At 49.5% G+C, this 20,033-nt stretch overlaps 1 protein-coding gene across 2 annotated transcripts; it reads right to left on the bottom strand.

Moving 5' to 3' along the window:
• Positions 1-1,253: 1,253 nt before the first annotated feature.
• SHH (sonic hedgehog signaling molecule) lies at positions 1,254-13,274 on the bottom strand. 2 transcript variants are annotated; one of them, XM_086466746.1, is made up of 4 exons: positions 12,966-13,274; positions 7,914-8,175; positions 3,626-4,314; positions 1,254-1,271 (listed from the first exon to the last, which is right to left on the bottom strand). In XM_086466746.1, exons 1-4 carry the CDS (start codon positions 13,272-13,274, stop codon positions 1,254-1,256), a joined length of 1,278 nt encoding a protein of 425 aa, XP_086322872.1. The 2 variants fall into 2 exon arrangements, with proteins under 2 accessions (XP_086322872.1, XP_086322871.1); XM_086466745.1 differs by lacking the exon at positions 1,254-1,271 and having other exon boundaries at positions 3,608-4,314.
• Positions 13,275-20,033: the final 6,759 nt, after the last annotated feature.

The following is a 20,033-nucleotide window of genomic DNA, read 5'->3' as shown; positions in this document are numbered from 1 at the left end:
CAGGGGAAAAAAACAGAATTGAGAGTGTGTAATAGGAATGCTGTCACATAACAGACATTTCAGGAAGTCTCTGTAATTTCTTTAATTATTCGGACAACAGAGCACAAGGATAATAGCTTCAAGTACATTCTTATACATTATTTTAACAGTAATAGATATGTATTTAGTCATAAACTATTCTGTAGCCACCACTATGTGTACATTTTATACAAACTATTGCCATACTCAGACCCTGAAAATGGACGGTGACATCTCCTAGACGTTTTACACAATGTTATGACAGTACATCCTTCATACGAGAGCTGTAGCTATAGGTTGGATCAGTCCATCTAACGAAGCACTTCTAACGCATACCACGGAGGGGTGATCCAGACATGAGGTGCCGACAGAAGAGATGTAATAAATGTACGGTGAGAGGGAGGCATACAGTCACTCAAAATACGTGTGATGGAGAACATGGCACGGCATTTCATTGCTTAGCGAAACAGGTGGATCCTAGTATACGACAGCATCTTAGCTTCTCTCACACCACAAAGCTCTGAGCTCGTCTTGGCCCTTTGGTGAAGGTTAAATATGGCAATGCCTGATATGGTCCCTACTGCGGCACATACCCTACCCTGACACAGGAGTGGGCTCTGGTCTAATGGGCCTTCTTCATCTCAGTTACAATTTAGACCGAAGTCCCCAAGCCAACAGCTTTCAGTTTGATCATTGACACCCTTAAACACCTCCACCACCTGACTTCTGGATAAGGTAGGCTCCAACATGGTCATTTTTTGAGTGTAAAGGTTTTACAAAAAGCCAGCTGCTGTTCATAGACAGGGGTAAGAGAGCTCAGACACTGCCATACGAAGGCCAGATTTTTACAGCAGAGACCCATTTGTTCCATGACCGCATTTTTACACGCCCCAAACCAGCTGTGTTTTCAGCCCCCAACGCACCAGCAGACCCCAAAGACACAGAGGCGGCAGAGTCCTAGCCAGCGTGGGCAGCAGGTCCCCAGTACCCAGTGGGCAGTCCACAGTCCACTGCAATGCCCCACACCGTGTGGGCATTAAGGTGACTTGGTTCCTATCCCAGCGGTCCACACAGGTGCTGCGGCGTGCCGGTGGTCTCACTGAAGTCTCACCACCCCGGCCGTGTCTGAGCTTTGGAGGGTGAAGGTGGCCCTGGACTAGAAGCTGACAGGAAGGAGAGACTGCATCCATCTGTTAGGGCTTGACATGGGAGTGCTCATGCCCAGGACTTGGCCATCAGCTCCCGGCACCGCTCTAGATTCTCCCAGGCTTTCATTGTGGCAGAGCATGGTCTACACTCTTTGGAGGTGGCCCTAGACAGAGACGTCCCCGGAGGCCACCTGGAGCTGCCATCCATCCCGGTGGAGGACGTGGATGCCCAACAGATGAACGTCCTAGACCGGTGAGTAATGGAAACCGAAGAAAAAGTGAGAAAACATTCAAGGAATACTCCCTTCCAGCATGGTCCCGTCGCAGACGCGCACACACACGCACACGCAATGTTTTGCAAAATTTTTAAAGGGATCCTGGAAACCCTCCGGGGAGGAGCACGCGGTGCAGCAGAACCTCACTCATCAGCACCCAGCAAGGACGGGCCCCTCAGAGGGGCCTGGGGCTGGGACCAGGCAGGGGATGCGGCACTGGCCCCACCACTCGGCTCCTAAAACACATCTCCAATACGTTCACCCATCAATGGCTTGGGACAGACTCTGATGCATTACAGGTAAGGAACTCTTCAGAATAAACGAACAAATTTTTATCCTTTTTTTTTTTTTTTTTTTTTGCAAAGGGTGTTTTGTACTTTTCTTGGTGGCCCCAAGCCCCACATTGTTACTCAGGCAAGGTGGCCAGTGGAATCAGTGGCCACCTCCTTCTTCCAGCATCAGTCCCACGAATCCCAGTTAATTCATAAAAGCTAGTGTCTCTCCCCCAGATTTCCATTTCCCAGGCACCCAAACTGAAGCCGATCAAAATCTCAGTGGTGCCACAAAGTGAAGGCAGCAGCCGGCCTTCAGATTAACGTGCTTCAAAAGGCAAACTTGAGTTAATGCCCTCAGAAATCAATTTTAAGAGCCGTCTGCAGTCTCCAGACCAGACAGGGAGGTGAACACGGAGCTGGGGCTGGAGCTGGAAGAGGCGACCATCACCTGAGCACGGACGGGGAGCTGGGGCTCCGGTGAAGGGAAACGGCATCTCCCAGTCACTCATGCGAATAAGTGAGGTTCTACTGTTAGTACAAGAGATTCCAGGTTATGCGCAGATGTGATGGATTTGTTTCCTTAATTAAAGTACCAAAATTAAAAGTTATAAGCAACACATCTAAACAAAATAATGGGCACTCCTTTAGGCATCATGTTTCCTAAACCAATAAGCAAAAAGGAAAAAAAAAATGGGATGCACCAGGAACTCTTAGTTATTATATACTAACCAGACTGTGCATGGCACATTTTATTTCTATAAAACTATTAAAACTATTACAAAATATTCAAAAATACATTTTAGTAAATTTACAGCAGTTATTTCTCAATTTATTAATGCAAAACATCCTTTTCTCCCCTCTGTACAAACTACCGTCTCCATCGTCACAGAATTGCCGCCATGTGCGCTTTTTAAAAAATATTATTTTCTAATAAATTTTTTTTGAAGTTAAAAATAACAAAGTTTCTTACGGTTTTTTCAAATAAAAAGTTTGTGTAACAGTCTTGACTTCCATGAACGTGGCCAAATGGTGTTTTTACAAAGCAAAACATGGAAAACAACACAGGAAATGTCGTTACATTTGAAACTATTTAAATTAAAATAATATATTCTCATATTTTACACTATTTCAAAAAACGAAATGTGATTCAGTTAAGTATTGATCTCTCAAAAAAATCTAATTTACATTATTCTGTGTATAAAAATATAATTTACGGACCCCCATGAAGTTTGTCTTTTTTCGTGTGTTTGTTTGTTTGCTTAGTTTTTAGACTTGCTGAAATGAAGGAGCAATGTAATGGAGAGATGGGAAAGTACAGAATTTTGCTTTCTGAAAGTCAGGACACACGTGACATGTAGAAAAATAGACTCTGCGCAGTTTTGCTTGGCCTCACAAAATAATTTTTTCCCCTGTGAGTACAGTTCACATGATAATAAATTATCAAAGAAACTATTTAAGGCTCTTGAAGGTCCGGTTCATATCATTTAAAACATCTATTCAAAATACCAAAGAAATAAATATCCAGGAGAGGAGGAAAACAAAACAAAACAAAACAAAAAACAAACAAAACAACAAAACAAAAGAACAAATAAAAATATATATATATTTATAAACTAAACAGAACAGAACTTCCCGGGGTCTTTGTTTCCCTTAAAGTCTACTTTGGACTGTCCTACTTAATTATTATTATTTTATTATTATTATTTTTTAAGTCTTAATCCGTGCTCTCTTTTAAAAATATGTAATTTTTTTTCCTTTTTTTTTCTTTTAGGATTTTCTTTTCTTTTTTTTTTTTTTTTTCCTTTTTTCTCCTTTCTCTCTCTCTCTCTCCCTCTGTGTCTCTGTCTCTCTCTCGGAGGCTGGCAGGCGGCCAGGGCGGCACGGGATGCTCTCAGCTGGACGGCACCACCATGCCCAGCGGGTGCAGAGAGTCACTATCCAGCACCCAGCTGCCGATGCGGTAAAGGAGGCGAGAGTACCAGTGGATGCCGTGGGTGGCGGGGGCACCCACCGGGGCCCCCCAGTCGGAGGGGCAGAGGGCGGCCAGCATCCCCTGGAGCAGGCGGAAGGGAGCGAAGGCCCAGTGCGCCCAGCTGTGCTCCTCGATAACGGCGTAGCAGGAGGCCAGTACGCGGTTGATGAGGATGGTGCCCTGGGCGGTGAGCGGGGCGTACGCCCCCGAAGCCTCCTCCCGCAGTGAGACGCTGTGCACGGCCGCCGGCAGGAGCTGCCGCCCGCCCTCGCCCAACACGTAGACCCGTTGGCCAGGCCGTACGCGGCTGGCGAAGAGCGCCCGGCTGCTGGGGGTCCCCGCCTGCGACTGGTTGTGTTGGGGGGCCACAAAGAGGAGGTGGGCGGCCGTCAGCAGCAGCCGGGCCCGGGGTTGCCGTGTCTCGATGACGTAGAAGAGCTTGTGAGAACCGTCCTCCCGGTCGAGGAAGGTGAGGAAGTCGCTGTAGAGCAGACGGCCCTCTGCGTCGGCCACCAGCACCCGGTCCCCGGGGCTCAGGTCCTTCACCAGCTTGGTGCCGCCTTGCTCCAGCTGCACCGTGGCCGAGCCAGGGAAGCAGCCACCCGATTTGGCCGCCACTGAGTTTTCTGTGCAAGAAGAGAGGCACAGCAGGGTTAGAGGGGGCACCTGCTGGGCTGGGGCATGGGGGCATGAGGGGACACGTCGCTTCCCTGGCCACCCCTACCCGCCCAAGAGGCACAGGTGCAGGATGCAGCCTCGGTCCCCTCCAAAATTCCTCCATCCTCATCTATGACCGTGCCCTGTTTGCACTGAGAGGGTCAAGGGAGAATCCCCTTCCTGCTAGACTTGAGCCAGTGCATTTCCCTCTGGGGTAGGAGTTACAATGGTGGTTTTTCTTAGTAAGGAAACGGGCCAAAATATTTCTGCTGAGAACACTGTTCCAGAAAAAAAATCTCTTCTGGAAGAGCTTCCCACTCAGCTACTGCTTGCCCTGCACCGACGCCTGATGCCAGACAGCTCACAGGCTTTCAAAGCCCAGTGGTTTTGCTGGCATAAAGTTTCTCCTCTAGGCAAGTGTCTGCGCTCGCAATGCTCGGGGTCCCCACACAGCTCTTGCTCAAGGACCCCATCTAGGGCAGCAAACAGCAGGGAAGAGGAGGAAGTTTTGCCCTGAGGAGCACAGGGATTTGTCCATCACCTCACTGAAAAGCAACAGCCTGGATGTCCCGAGCCCTCCTCCATCACCCTGCATTGTGATCCTGTGCTGCCCCCAGACCTCGCTGCCCTCCTGCTCGGCACGGTGGCTGCTGGGGCACATGTCACCTGCCGCAACACCCCTGCCTGGCATCTCCAGCACACTGGTTCATTCCTCTTTCCAAAAAAAAAGAGCATCTCCCTTGCCTCTCCCACCCCACTGGAAGGAAGGTGCTGTTCCTTGTTCCAAGGCATGTGGTCCTTGGGCAGCCCCACGCCTGCGCCAGACCCAAGTATGTCCCTTCTTCACCTCCTCCAGCTCTTGGATTTACTCAGAATTTAGATATTAAATGATGTTGCCAACTGCTGCTACTGAGAAGAACAATCACAGGTTTAAAGAGAGCAGAAACAGTGATGAGACTTTAAGTCTCTCTTGCAAATCCCTTTCTGGAAGCTCAGCCACGTGCGAGGCGGTGGGAGAGGACCTCTGCTCTGTTCCAAGCTGGTCTCTGGCTTAACCAAGGGACTCTGCAGTGTTCCTAAAAGCTGTGATTTTCTGTATATTGGGTAGTAGCCCACGGTATGTCACGCGAGCAAGTGTCTTTGCTACAGCTGTTGACATTCCTCATCCCTCCCTTGCCTTCCCCTGGTTTCTCCCAGTTACTCCCTATGCCAGTTTAGAGTCCTGGTGATTTATCTCCTAAAGGCAGTCAGATTTTATATTTTGCCTCTGCGGCTGGTACTGAAGCTCTTATGATTTAAATAAATCCTTGGATTTTCTCCTAATGACTTTCTCAGGAAGGACAGGAAGGGCAAAAATTAGATCGTTATTGATTTGCTAACGACTTTATCACTTCTCCTTCAGAAATGAAGCAGCAAGATCTCCAAGGCCTCTTCAGGGAGGACATGGCAACAAACAAGCTATGCGCTTTATGTGGAGCTCTCTGCTAGCAAACTACACCTTCCTACAAGCCGGCGGTAAAGGTCTGGCTAGAGCTTTGTTTGCATATTCAGGGACTTGATGAATAGATCTAGTAGTGTAGCAGCTCTACAAACATGCCAGTGAATTGGCAGAGGTGTGAAAATCTGCTTCTTTGAGCAGTGCTTGTTTGGGTTCTCTAATTAAAATCCAATAAAGGATCAGCATTGTCATTCTGATTCATGTAATAAATGCAGACACTCTTGGAAGAGAGGACACTTCCATTTTTTTCCCAGCTTCTTCCCCCCCTTTTCTCCCCCTCCCTATTTGTTCAGGTGCAGAAACCCTATGTGCCAATTCACACACATACTCTCCAAAAAACCCAGGACCTTCCAAGCACTATTTGCACAGCAGAGCCACTTTTCCAAGGCACTCAAGATCAGTATTTGAATTTTAAATGTAGAAGCTTGCTCTAAATACTTGCTGTAGCGCATTATCAATGTCCCTTTTACCACCCCTGCCTCTCCCTCCTCTGTCCTGGTGACAATAATTCAGGCCTTGGGGGAACTCTTCTTTGCATTCCAGTCTCCGGGATCATACTTTTTGCAAACAGAGATCTAGATAAAGAATCTTCCTGCCTGGCATTATGGGGGTTTAATCTTCTCATAAGATGCTCTGTCATGAAACGAGGTTTGGACAGTTTGAAATCAGGCTGAGCGGGTGGAATTCAAGCCCGCTCCCTTGCAGCCCGCGTGGTACAGTCACACGACCCTGCCTGACACCCTCTAAATATTGCCCCCAAGCCCGTGTGTGCCGAATCTCAATGAGCAGCTTGGGGTTACTCCTCTCCTGTGAGACACCCATGGGGGTGGATTAGGGGGTGCGCTTAGGCTAAGGTCATTGCGCGCCACAGTCGGACACCTTGTGCTATAAAGCCCATCTTTGCTATTGAAAGGGGTGTTTCACATCACTGCACGGCTGACGGCTTTGCAGGGCCTCCTTTTGGCTAGAAAGGACCAGGGAGCTGAAGAAAAGCAGTAGCAGGCGCTGAGGACAAAGCCCACATGGGCCAGGAGAGGTGCTACCTCGGCTCAGCCCTTGGGAAGCTTCGGGCTGGAGTGGGGTGGGATGAGCCCCTCTGGCAGACAGGCACAGCGAGGCCGGGCTGGTTTCCCTGCCATGGGGCTGCTGGTTTTGAAGCCAACGGCAATATTTAGAGAAAACCCATTATTTTCTCTTGCAACCAAGTGTTTCTTGACACTTCCAGCATGCTGGGCTAGAGGATGCTATTAAAAAGCGCTTTAGTTGCCATGCAGCCGGGTGGAGGGAGGCGGCGGGGGGGCGCGGGGGGCGGGGAGGCGGGGCAGGTCTGGCACTTGCCAACAGTTTTGCTCCCCCAAAAAAGTGTCAAGAAAAAGAACTCGGCGAGTCGGGAATTTCTTGCGAGCTATTCCCGGGTTGAGACAGCGTGTGGCGTTGTAAGCACAGGGGAGGGAAAAAAAATTTCAGCGTCTGTGTATCCCTATCTGGGAATTTCCTAGCGGCTACCGCTGAAGAAGGCAGGGGACCACGTTTCTTATTTATTTTCCTGGCCGGCTCCCACTCGGAGATTAGCGATCGCGAGTAAGGCGTGCAGCCAGTGAAGACGGCCACTAGTGTTTGTGTTGAACATGCTTTTTGGATGGGGAAAGCAGCAAATCCCACGGGGGGAGGAGAAGGGTGTGTGGCTGCGGCGCAGCGCTCGTGGGAAGGCTGGGCAAGCAAATCACCCAAACAAAAATGCTGTCAAAAGGGGCTGCAGCTGGCTGGGCTTTTCTTCTTCTTCTTCTTCTCCTTTATTTCCCCCCTCTCCTTCCTTTCCTCCACCCCTACGCCGGCAGGATCGCTAAGAGGAGGGCGGGGGAGGTAGGCTGCGCCCTCGGGGGCTCCGCTCCGCATCCCCGGGGGAGCCCCGACGGGGCGGGCAGGGCTGATGGGGACCCTGCGGGGACGGGGAGAAGGGAGCCCGGGAGGCACCGGGTAGGGCGGGGAAGGCTCTGGGGGGGGCTGAGCCGTGGCCCTGGGGTGCCCCTCTCCACCCCGACGTGTCCCTGAGCAGGCTGCCCGCCTTACCTGCTTTGACGGAGCAGTGGATGTGCGCCTTGGACTCGTAGTAGACCCAGTCGAAGCCGGCCTCGACGGCCAGGCGGGCCAGCATGCCGTACTTGCTGCGGTCCCGGTCCGAGGTGGTGATGTCCACGGCGCGGCCCTCGTAGTGCAGGGACTCCTCGGAGTGGTGGCCGTCCTCGTCCCAGCCCTCGGTCACCCGCAGCTTCACCCCGGGCCACTGGTTCATCACCGAGATCGCCAGGGCGTTCAGCTTGTCCTTGCAGCGCTGCGGGGATACGGGCAGAGGGGGAAGGGCGCATTGCGGAGGGTGCTGCAGCCAGGGGCAGACTCCCCCCTTTCACCATCTATCCCCCCCCCAGGGCCGCATCCTGCCCTCCCTCCCCAGCCAAATCGGCGGCAGCCCCCCACCCCGGACGCCCCAGGGCTGAACATCTCCCCCGCTGCCAGGAAAGGACTGGGAGGCAGGTGAGGAGGAGGAGGGGGGTGAAACTTTGGCACACGGGAGGAAGAGGGGCAGAAGCACCACAGAGACCCACCGGGACGGAGCCAGTCCCTCCTGCAGCACCTGCCGCAGGGACAGGGAGACCCCCTGCCCCAGGGGGACCCCCCGCCCCATCACCGCGCCGGGTGTGTGAGTGCGTCGGTTCAAAGCCACCTGCAAGGAGCAAATTCCTGCCGCTAAGGGCCCTGTCCCCTTCCCGAGAGCAAAGTTTTTGCCAAGAACAAACACTTGCCATATATCTCGAAGTCACGGATTCCCCCCCCCCGGAATGTCTCTCCGGGTTTTTTCAGCTTAATTCTGTGTTGAAAGGGGTCTCAATACATGTTAACAGCCTTTATGCGCTGGAGGGAGGGGTGGGGTTTTTTTTCTCTCCCTTCGCCCATCACTCATTAGAGCCCTCAAAGCAGCATGGGCTGGGAGCGCTCACTCCGCTTCAAACATACATCGGCGCTCGCCTACAAAGCCCAGCAAATCCACACAATAATATAGCTCTTAGTGGGAAGATGAAAAGCAAGGGAGGGCCAAGGAGGGAAGTTAAGCGAAGCAGGGATGCTATGCAAGCTAGGAGACCCTTTGTGTGGAGGCAAATGCTTTCCAACTCCGTGGAGAAGCCACTACAGGGTTTTCCATCACCCCTCGGGAGCCACCGGCCTTCCCTGGGGCTGAACCGGGCCCTGAACCCGGGGACCCGCGGGGACTGAGTAAATGAGAGGAGCGAGATGAGAGGGATGGGAAGGGGGGCTGCAGTGGTGGAGGGGGGGTGGGGGGGAAGCTTTAAATGAAACACTGAAATTTGGGGGGGTGGAAGACTCCTAGCTTAGCCAAGGCTGGGAATAGACACGCCAGCGAGTGGGCAAAAGGACTCGCAACCCCCGTGAAACAGGAAATCAGCACCGAAAGCGTTGAAAAGCGCTTGCCTGAAGGTACAAAGTAAGAAACACACACGTTGCCAACTTTTGTCCCCCTTTTTGAGAGGAACTCAAAACTCGTGGACCTACACCATGTGGCTCGTTTGATGCAAATGTCAATGTGGATTAAAGCCACGGCGGGATGCAGTAAGCTGCTCTTCCCTCACTTTTGCTGGCCTGACTGGGATGCTTGGCCTCCTGCAGGACCGTTCTCCCCAGTGCTCTCCCAGCACCAGACCGCAAAGGCTCCCTTCACAGCTCCCAGAAAGGCAAAGCCACTCTATTATCCCGGCGAGGCTACTTCTAGGGACGTGACCAGGTTGCTCAACAAGAAAGTTCCCGTGTGTCTATCAACAGCCATAAAAAGCAATTCCAGCAATACACAGGGCCCCGAGAGATATGAAACGCAATCGTGAGCTCACTTTGGACTCTCTGGCCTACCGTTTTATGGAAAGAGCCGGGTGTTTGGGTTTCGGCACTGTTCCCGGCAGCAAAGCGCAGCAGCACAAGGAAGTGGAGTTTGATTTATTCCCCCGCCCTCTCCCTCGCACACCTGAGAGGATGGATACGCTCTTCCACTGAAAGGGGGTGAAGGATCAAACGTCTCAGCTACTGATAAGGCGACAGTCCTGAGTGACACGGCCATGCCTGTCCCCGCCGCCGCGCACGGGAGGCAGCGGGCAGGGGTGCGGGCAGGGGTGCGGGCAGTGCCGGGGGGCTCTTGCCGCTACGGCCCTGCCAGCACCAGCTCCCGGCTTCAGGCGAAATAAAGAAGAAACGACCTCCTAAAGGACTTTCCTCCCTTTTATACTGACTGAGCTGGATTGTCAGAGTCAAAAGCCGTGAAGCCCAGACTATTTATTAATTCATTGGGTCGTGTGCCACAAATCAAGCCCAATTCTGTTCAGCCACCGTGAAGCTCAGCAGGGCTGCCTCCACTAACGCTTTGTGTGGAGGCAAAGTTGTTCAACAAGCCCTCTCCTGCCAGCTCCTAATCTCTTCACAAATGAATTGCTTGAAGGAAACACTTAACAGGTACCTGTCAGTGTAAACAACCTGGTGGGCTTCCTAAATGCCAAGTTGATCTCTAAATTCCTCACATCACGCACCGGTTGTGTGCTTGCATTACACGAGATTGCTATTTTATTTCATACAAATTCCAGCTTTATCATACTGACCTGGCTTCCTTATCTCTCTCCCGAATCCAGCCAATGGCTGGGGTGGGGGGGAGGGAGGGGAGGAAGGGGGGAGCCTTCAGCAAACTGCTGTTGTCACCTGCAAAGTTGAGAACCTGACTTACCTACCTCTGTTTGCGTTCCCCCCCCCCCTCCTCCTTTCTGGAGTTAATATTAACTAGCGGCTAATGCATTCGGCAACTATTCTGCAAGTTTAACGATTCTATTCAGGGAAGATCTCTCCATGGTTGAAGGGCTCACGAAGCGGGCGTTTAAAGGCTGGGATTTAACGAGAGGTTGCTGGTCGAGGAAGAAAGGGAAGGAGGGAAAAGGAAGGCAGGCGGCAGGACGGCACCTGCGGACCCGGCCGTGCCCGGGGGAGGGTGGGCAAGGGCATCCCCCTCCGTCTTCTCTCCAGCCCCACTCCGCTTCCCCGCTCCCTGCCTCGCCGAGGGGGGCCGCAGCCCGGCTGGGTCCCCCACCTCGCTCCCCTCTTTGCCGCTGGGTACCCGGCGTTGCGGCCTCCTGGTTCCCGCTGCCCTCAGCCCACCTCCTCCTCTTTGTATCTCAGGCGGGGGAATAAGCACTGAAGGAGGGGGAGAAAAGGGGGGGGGGGGGGGGGGGAAAGTATTTGTTTTCGTTCCGTTCGTCTGAGGGAAGTTGACAGAAGGTCAGGAGTTCAGATGCTGCCAGCTAATGCAGCGAGAGCGGCCAGCCGCGTAGCCGGCGCGGCGTGCCCCGGGAGAGCCGCGGGGCCGGGGTCAGCCCGCCCGCCGCCCCCGGCCCGCCGCCCACCTCTCCCCACCGGCTCCCGCTCCCCCCTCGCCCCGCTCCGCCGCGCACACGCACCGGCGCAGCCGCGCAAGGGAGGGATGTGCCGTGCCCCGGCGGGAGCCTCGTCTCCCGCGGAGCCGCCGCCGCCGCCGGGCTGCGGAGGGAAGGGCGAAACCCGAGCCGGCGCGATCGATCCGCGGGGGGAGTAAGTGGAGCTGAAAATGCGAGAGATGCGCCCGCCCCGCCGCACGCTTCGCTCCGGAGGCGGCGAGGGCGGAGGAGCGCGGGTGCGCGGAGGAGCGCGGACCGCGCTGCGCCCGAGCCGGGGGGGACACCGGGGGGGGGACACCGGGAGCCGCTCCGCGCTGCTCCGCGCCGCTCCGCACCCCTGCGCGGGGCGGCGGCGGGAGGGCGGAGGCGCGCCGCCGCGCTCGGAGGTACGGGGCGATTTAAGGTGGTCGGGAGGAGATGGTGGCGGCCGCCGGTCCCTCGCCCCGGGAGACCCGGCAAACGTGCGGAAAATCAGGCCGAGGAACCGGGAGAGTTTGGGAAATTCCACCCCCCCCACCCCCCCTTCCCCGCGTCCACTCCCCGCCTAGTCCTTCCAGGCGAGTCCTGTTCTAGCACTGAAGGTGGGGCTTAAATGTATTAATATTAAAAAAGCGCTGTTGACCTATATTTGGAGGAAACCCATTTCCAGTGCCTAGATTGCATGTAGTTTCAGAAACTCCGGGATTGGCAGAGCAATTGACTTCACCGAGCTCTCTGTTGAGCATGAATAATAATTATGAGGTGACTCTCGGAAAGGTTCTCTCTCTCTCCTTTTTTTTTTTTTTTTTTTTTTAGAAAATGGTTCCGCAATCTGATTCCACCCGAGATCCAATATTTACCCAGTTGTAAACCTTGTGCCATCAGATTTTTTAAAACAGAAGGTGATGCAATGCCGATAAGTTGCAAGTCCCTCCCCTATGGAAGTACCAGAGCATTGGTGGCGAGCATCCTTAAAGAAATATCAATATATTTACGCTCTGATGGGCACAATTGCAAATGATGGTATTGCAATACGAGCTATATAATACGGAATCAGGAGAGGAATGGTCGATCCGGCTTCAGCTGCCTTTTGTGAGTGCACGACTGCATGCCTACTAAATTTAGAATATGCTCGCGAGGGAAAAATAATAATAATAATAATAATAATAATGAAGGCTAAAATGAAATGAAGCAAAAAAAATAAAATAAATGAAATAATAATAAAAATATATATATATAAATCAAGTCAGCAGGCGTAGCAACCGAGGACTAGGTTTGTAATAATGAGTGAGTGGCCTGGCGGTCACTATACACTTGGGGTCCTCTCAGCTGTATGCAATTCGTTTGATCAAAGTGCATCCTTGGGGACAAATGCAAACAGCAATCTCTAACCAAGTTACAGGGAACGCCATGGCACGGTAATGACTGTAAGTATCACACAGATTCCCCCACCAAATATCTAGATAGCTCCAGCTCCAGCCCCTGCTAACTTGTCTGTATAGATGGTATTTACATTCAATGGGGGGAACTAGCCGAGTTTGGAGGGGCGGGGGGAGGAGGGGGAGAGGGAAAGGGGGGGTCTTTCAAAAATACTAAGACAGATGCGTCCTTTAGGATTGCTCAGAGAGGTTAACAAACACAAATACAGGTATCTCTGTGGCTCTACCTGAGTCATCAGTCTGTCAGCTCCCGTGTTCTCTTCATCCTTAAAAATAATGTCAGGGTTGTAATTTGGGGTTAGTTCTTTAAATCTCTCGGAGTTTCTTGTGATCTTCCCTTCATATCTTCCACTGGCCCCTAGGGTCTTCTCTGCCACATTGGGAATAAACTGCTTATAGGCTAAAGGGGTCAGCTTTTTGGGGTGTCTCCTTTTTCCAATGCCCCTGCCTGGTCCACAAGTCAGCCCAGAGGAGACTAAAAGAGCGCAGATGAAGCCCACCAAGAGAATTCTTGTCAACAGCAGCATTTCGTCCATTGAATCCAATTACTTCAAAGCTCTCTGTGCCTATCCCTGGCTGTCTCTAGAGCTCTCTCTCCTCCTATGTCCTTGTCTGCTTTCTGAATCGTATACTATCCACCGATCCCTAGCAAGACAGGTGCTGGAATGGCAGGCTTTAGGTCGCTGATAACGGAACACATCGGAGTTTGGTCGGGAGACAGCAATCGAGAGACAAAAAAAGGGTCTGATTTTAATGGTAGCAAAGCAAGACGCTTGTGAGAGGAGTCTGCCTTTAGTTCTATATTATAGCTGCCAGGGCCGAGAGCTGATTGGCCAAGGCGAGACAAGCTTGTCTTCTGATGTTTTAACCCTCAAAAAGGCAACAAATTCTTGAAAGATTTTTTTTTTTTCCTTTTACCTGAAGGGCTTGGAGCTGAGAGGGGTGGAGATCGCGCTTTCTTGGGATAACATCAATTACACGCTCCTTTTTTTTCTTTTTTCTTTTTTTTTTTTTTTGAAAACTTTCTTGGCAGAATGGTACATTTGTCAGCAAGAGGAACAGATGCCTCTGTGAAAGAGGAAAAAAAAATAAGATTAGCAGGCTGCCTCAGTGCAAGTCAAGTTTCTAAGGGGAGTTGCGCTTAAATAAAATGCCGAATTATCGGGGAGCCGTGCGAACAGAAATATATTGGGGAAATATTAACGCCCGGGGGGGGGGGGGGGGGGGGCGCGGATAGTGCCATTTAAGAGCGCACCCACCTAAGTGGCTTTGTAACAGGTTTCTTCCCCCTGAAAAGGGGGATTGCTCTCCCTCCTAAAGACATACATTTTTAAACATACTCGCCTTTCAGCTGATAAATGACTACTTTAAAGGCAGAAACAAGTAAGTCTGATGCGAGGCGGCAGCTAGATGAAGCGAGCGTGTCTGACTTGTGTGTCACACAACTGCAACGTGGAGAGATCTAAATGGCTTTTTTTTTTTTTTTTTTTTAAATAAAACCAGGACTATCACCCAGTTAAAAATAATATTGTATCTTCAGAAGTGCATGAAAAGTCAACAGATTAAAAATAGATGGTCTCCTGAGCACGCTGGGGCTGTATTCTTTGTTTCTTTGGTCGAAGTCGAAGAGGAGCGTTTCAGACTCTTACACCTCCTTGCGGGGTGTCATTAAGTTTTTAAGAAAAGCATAGTGCTGAAAGCATCCGCAAACACAATTAACAGAGATCGATCCAAGCAAAGTGAATGGAAAGGGGATAAGTTTAATGTTAAATTAATTGTTATCTCATGCAGCGTGGCAAGTGATGTCTTTATCCCGATCTCCAAAAGCTACTAATCAGACAAAGGTGTTGAGAGACGAGCAAAATTGCAGAGATGGGGCTGATAGAGCAGGTTAGACAGAAAAGCAAAGTCCCATATGAACAAACACTTCTCTGCCTGTAAAGAGCTAATTTACTTTTGCTCCTAAAAAAATGCAATTTGTCCTAGGATCTAGAAAATTTCAGGAGTTTTTTAGGAGTTCTTAAAAATGCCAGGACGATATACTGAAGTAATTCAAAGTCCACTCTCAGGAAAAAAAAAATTAAAAAAGGCAAAACCCCCACTTTATTTAAGTTTCCTTTTTTTTTTTAAAAAAAAAAAAACACCAAAAAACCCAAAAACAACAACAAAACCAACAACAAAAAACTCTTTGGGGCGAACAATTATACGGAGTTTTCCGGTCTGTGACATTGAGCTGAGTTGTAATCAACTTAAACCTTGTGAAAATGGACTTTAAAATTAGTTTTTAAGTGGTAAAAAAGTTGTGTATCCGCAAACTGTAACAAGCAGGACAGGACGGACTTTTTAAGCGACGAAGTGGTCTTTTTACCTTGAGAAAACTTTAGAAAACAGCCGAAAGAAGTGATCCGAAGCTCTCACACTGACTCTAACTGGTGCTCTTCCCTCTTTCTTAACCTATACTTTTCTTCTGCTATTTATGTTCTTTGTAGTGTTTCAGGGAAACATTGATTTCTCTTTCCGAGCTTTACGTTTAGGAGTTTTGAGTTGGGAATGGATAAAAAGTTAAAAAGTCAGCAGCTTGGCTTCTGGGTTTTTATCAACCGACTTAGTTGCAGAAACAAGTTGTATAACAGCTAAATACCTGCTTCGTGCTATTAAAAAACAAACTTAAGTTTTATCTCCCTGTCTGCGTGCATGTGAGAAGACAGATACAAGGAATATATAATTTATACAAAAGAGGGTATGCTCTTTTGATGTGGTTGCTTAAACAGCATGACTTGATATAACAGTTGATTAAACAGTGCCAAGGAATAAAAGCTATTCTTAATGGTGTGGGATACTGCAAATCTTTTATCACCCCTCTTACCTTGTCCCCCTCCCCAAGGAAAGATGATCGATATCCCAGGCACTAGGCGGGTGGACATCGCAATGAAGAAGTGTAGAGAATAAGGATAAACTCCCTCATTATCAGATTGCCATATGTACAAAGCAGTCACCCAAAGATTAACAGGAAAGGAAACGCAAAGAAGGAATTAATTAAATGCAAGTAATAAATGCGCGGGGAGGGAGGGGGCAAAGGGAGAAATCAAGAAAAGTTGTAACTGTGGGAAGCTTGAAATCACCCTCCTATCAAATTAGATGTGAAAGAAAGCAGAGCTGGGGGGTGCGGGGAGGGTCTGCTCAGTTTCAGGGCAGGCTGGAGCTGGCCGCGGCCCCGCCGGCAGCGGGGGGAGCCGGGGGGAGCCGGGGGAGCCCGGCCGCCGCTCCCGCCCGCCCGCCCCGCCGCTCCCCGGGCCTCCGGGATGAGCACTGCATCTCCTACCCACGTTAAGCATTTCTTTTAATTTTTGTTCTTTCTTCTCTCTCTCCCCCCTCCCCCCCCTCCTTTTTTTTTTTTTTTTCTTTTTCTTCTTTAAATGCTACAGCTTCTGGGAAAAAAAATCCCCCCCGATATCCCCCCAGGCTCCCACCAGCGGGTAAAGGCACCGGAGCACATTTCCCTCCGACGGGTGTCCCGTCCCCATCCCCATCCCCGCCAGCCCCAGCCCAGCGCTGCCGAGGGGAGCAGCAGCACCCGACCCACACCCATCCCTGCCCGCACCCACATTTTAACAACAGCAGCAGCAAAACCCCCAAACCAAGAAACAACAGCCGCCGGGTGGGCACTGATGCCTTCTTTAGAAGGACTAATCCCTCGGTCTTGGCTTATAAAAATCAATGTTTGATCCTGTTGTCCCCCAAACCTGCAGGCCGCTCTTTTGCTCCCTGGCAAGGGAGGCTGGGGCTGTCCCAGTCTTCTGGGAGGGGAGTGAGATGCTCTGCACCCCTCTGCCAGTGCCACCACAAACCAAAGCCGCCACTGCCCCCCATGGGGAGCTGTCCTCAGGGGGCCCTTCAGGGATGCCCAGGGTGAGGGAACTGGGGAAAGCCCCTAAGTGCAGACTCACTTGCTCCACCACCCCTGCCCACACAGCCAGATACCTTCTGGAGCTGCCGCTGGGCTCCCTGTCAGGTCCCAAAGCCCTGGTGGGGTGGTGGGAAGTCCCCTGGGTCATCTGGACCCTTGGTCCTCCTGTGTGCAGCAAGCACCGCAGTCCCAGAAGCATCTACCACTGCCTCACAGAGTCCTATTTTTCTTGCTCTTGTGCAAGCCCCCATCACAGCCCCATGGCCTAGCTTTCCTTGGTGATGTACGGGCTCTTCCAGCAGCTCTGCCAAACCCCTTGGCTGCTCTAAGACTTCCCCCACCTTGCAGGGCCATGTACAGGGCTGTGGGGCAGCCCTGACTTGGGCCATGCCCACAGGGCCCAGGCTGAGGAGGGGCAGCAGTGGGCGCACCCAGGCCCAGGCCAAGCTCTTTGAGAATCTTAGTTGTTACTATTATTGTTATTATCTGGACTTTCTGCCAGCTGTTTTTTCTGCATAAAGCCAGGAAAGGGTTCAGAGCGCAGAAGCGAGGTCGCTTGTTGGCCATTTTAAGCTCCCTGAGTTTTCTTGCGCTGATGTACTTTTGTTGATGCATCCCAAAATACAGGATGTTTCCCTCAGGAAACTGGGGAGGCAAATGTTTGTGTAGCTTTTAACTGGGTCTTAATCACTTATCACTCTTAATAGCCATCATTTGTGCTCACACTTAATACATGATTTTTAAATAAATTATACATTTTTAGAGTGTTAAAGCTTCATTCTTGTAGCCTCTTTGCACCTATGGGGTTTCCCAAGACATTTGGGACCAAAGTGATCATTGACAGCGAAGTAAATCATGAACAACTTCAGTGAAAACAGAGGTTATGCTGGAGTAAAACTGGTGTAAACAGGAGAGTCAGGCAGGCTTTTAATCTGAAGCTTTGTTTGTTTCTTTTAATATACTCCACCCTCTTTCATGATGGTGTTAAACTATTTTATTTAAAGGAATAATTACACATCCTTCATTGCCTGTCCTGGTGATACTGCAATATCTATGTTGAAAATCAACTCAGAAATTTCAGTTCAGATTTACTGGCTAGCTGGCAGATATACCTTTACAGTGATAAGCAGAACAAGTCTTGTTCCTTGGAATTTCCTTCCAAAAAACCCAAACCCCTGTCACCAACAAGAAAAATTAGGCTCATAGTTTTCCACCCATTTGGTTTGACAGCAAAATTCAGGGAGTCATGCAGCTGAAGCCTGGTATCTATTTCGATGTGCCCTTAGTCTGGCAGTACTCTCTAAGCATTTCTGTTACAGGAAAAATATATTCTGTGTGTATGGAGAGGCAGAAAACGGTTTATTTCCAGAATAACTGTGTCTGTGTGCATCGACTTTGCAGTTTTCGTATCGATGTGATTGTGGATTAATGCTAATCATTGGCTTGAATATGGTCAACAGAGCCTTCTATCGTACAGGCAAAACACAACAAAGGCAGCATCATTCATAAGACATCGTTATCTATGTTTTGTGTGTATATTTGCTGCTAATACAAACTCTCAAGCAGAGTTTCCCACAAGTTTCCTTATATCCTTACAGGGCAATACATAGTGTCTCATTATAGGTTTATAGATAAACCCTTAGATTTCTCTTTTCGGTCTTTTCACTTCTCCTTGAATAACGCAACAGTTTCCCGTACCAAAAGCCCTGGGTAGGAATGATTATCGCTTTTTTTTTTTTTTTTTTCCTTCCTGGATAGTGATCTACATCCCTTTTCAGCCACTTCCTTCTGCTCATGAGTGGGGAAAATCCCAGCTGAGATGTCGAGGTGTTTCTGTCCAAGCAGGGAAGGTGGGAAGGAAGCAGCCACTAGGGGAGCTCCATGCAGGGAGTAACCTCCGAGCATCTTCCTCGCAGCTTACATAGCTTTCAGCGGTCCCCAGGAGTGGAAGTTTCAAAGCGGGTGTCAGGTTTTTAAAAAAGGCAGCAACCTACCAAATGGGCAAGTTTTGGAGGTTTTTCTTTTCATAGCAGACAATTTTACAACCAAGTATTTGGAAGTTACTTTCCTGTCCCTCTGTACACTGAACTGTGATGTGTGTGTGTGAGCTTATCTGAGTGCATGGAGGCAAGAAACAACCATGACTCATATTTCTTAAGTTTCTAATGACCCATAAAATGAAGAGATATTGAAATGTGGCTGCTTAAGCACCAACCATGAGTACCAGAATATCCAATGTTTAGTCCTGGTTGTAATGCTTTCCTGGTCATTGGAAGGTGACTTAGATCCAGTGTTTGCACACATAAACATTGCTAAGAATAAACCTTCAAAAGAAATAATATCTTTTTTCTTGTTGTTTTTGTTATAAAAATTGTTAACTAGATTATTAATGGTTAGTATGTTAATTTGGGTTGTGGTTGTTTTTCTAAGGAATTTATCTAGACAACTGAGTCAATGATCATTAGAGGTTGTGGGTGTATGAAGAGTCAAAAAAGATTTTTTTTCCGGTGCAGATCAATACCAGGACATTCTTACTTGGCTGTCTTGGGGTCTCACCTATTCTCAAATGTACCTCTGAGTATGAAGAAGCTATTTATTTTAACAGGCTTGCTCTTGTTGCTTTCAGTACTAATGATTATTGAAGCTGATGAAAGTGTTTGACATAAAAAAAGAGCCTATATTTGATATATATTAATACTCTGCACAAGTGGCTAATGGAAAAAATACCTTTTAGCAAGATCTGCATTTTAAGGTACTGTTTTCTGTTCAGAAAAAAAAAGTTGGATACATAAATAGCATTGTGAAATGCATGTAATGCTAGCTGTCTGACTTGCACTGTTCTTGCATTTTAGGGAAAAAGTGCAGAGTCATATTTTGGAATACTGAGTAATAACACATCTCTTGGTCTCTATGATATGACAGCCAGACAGGGGATGCTAAGAGAAACCTGAAGGCATGAGATAAATTCAAACTTAACTTGCTGGCTCTTGCAGTGTGAGGTTGGCTTGCCCAAAGTACACAAACCAACAGACTGGATCAAGGCTCTCTGTTTGGGCAGAGATCAGAAACAAAGCTTGCCCTCTAAAGTCCACCTCATAGCCAGATCCAGCCATGGTAACCACTGTATTCACTGGGCCATGGTAGCAGGAGAGGTATGTGCATGATTGTCTTAGTTTTTCTTGTTTCCTTACATTTGCAGACTATTTTTGAGCATAGTTTACATGTTTCCTTTCTTTTTTCCTGGCATATTTACACCCCAGCTTTTTAAATGCTTTGTTCATGCCAGTCAGTTTAGCAGTGTGCTTGTTAAAACAGTTCCTAATATATTGTATATGACTGAAAATGACTTAATTGTTCTATTTCTTTCTGACCCAAATAAAAAATGTCC

This window comes from Leptosomus discolor, chromosome 6 (genome assembly GCF_034619465.1).
Source record: "Leptosomus discolor isolate bLepDis1 chromosome 6, bLepDis1.hap2, whole genome shotgun sequence".
NCBI lineage: Eukaryota > Metazoa > Chordata > Aves > Leptosomiformes > Leptosomidae > Leptosomus > Leptosomus discolor.
The sequence above is the reverse complement of the archived record's forward strand: the minus strand, read 5'-3'. Positions and strand labels throughout refer to the sequence as shown.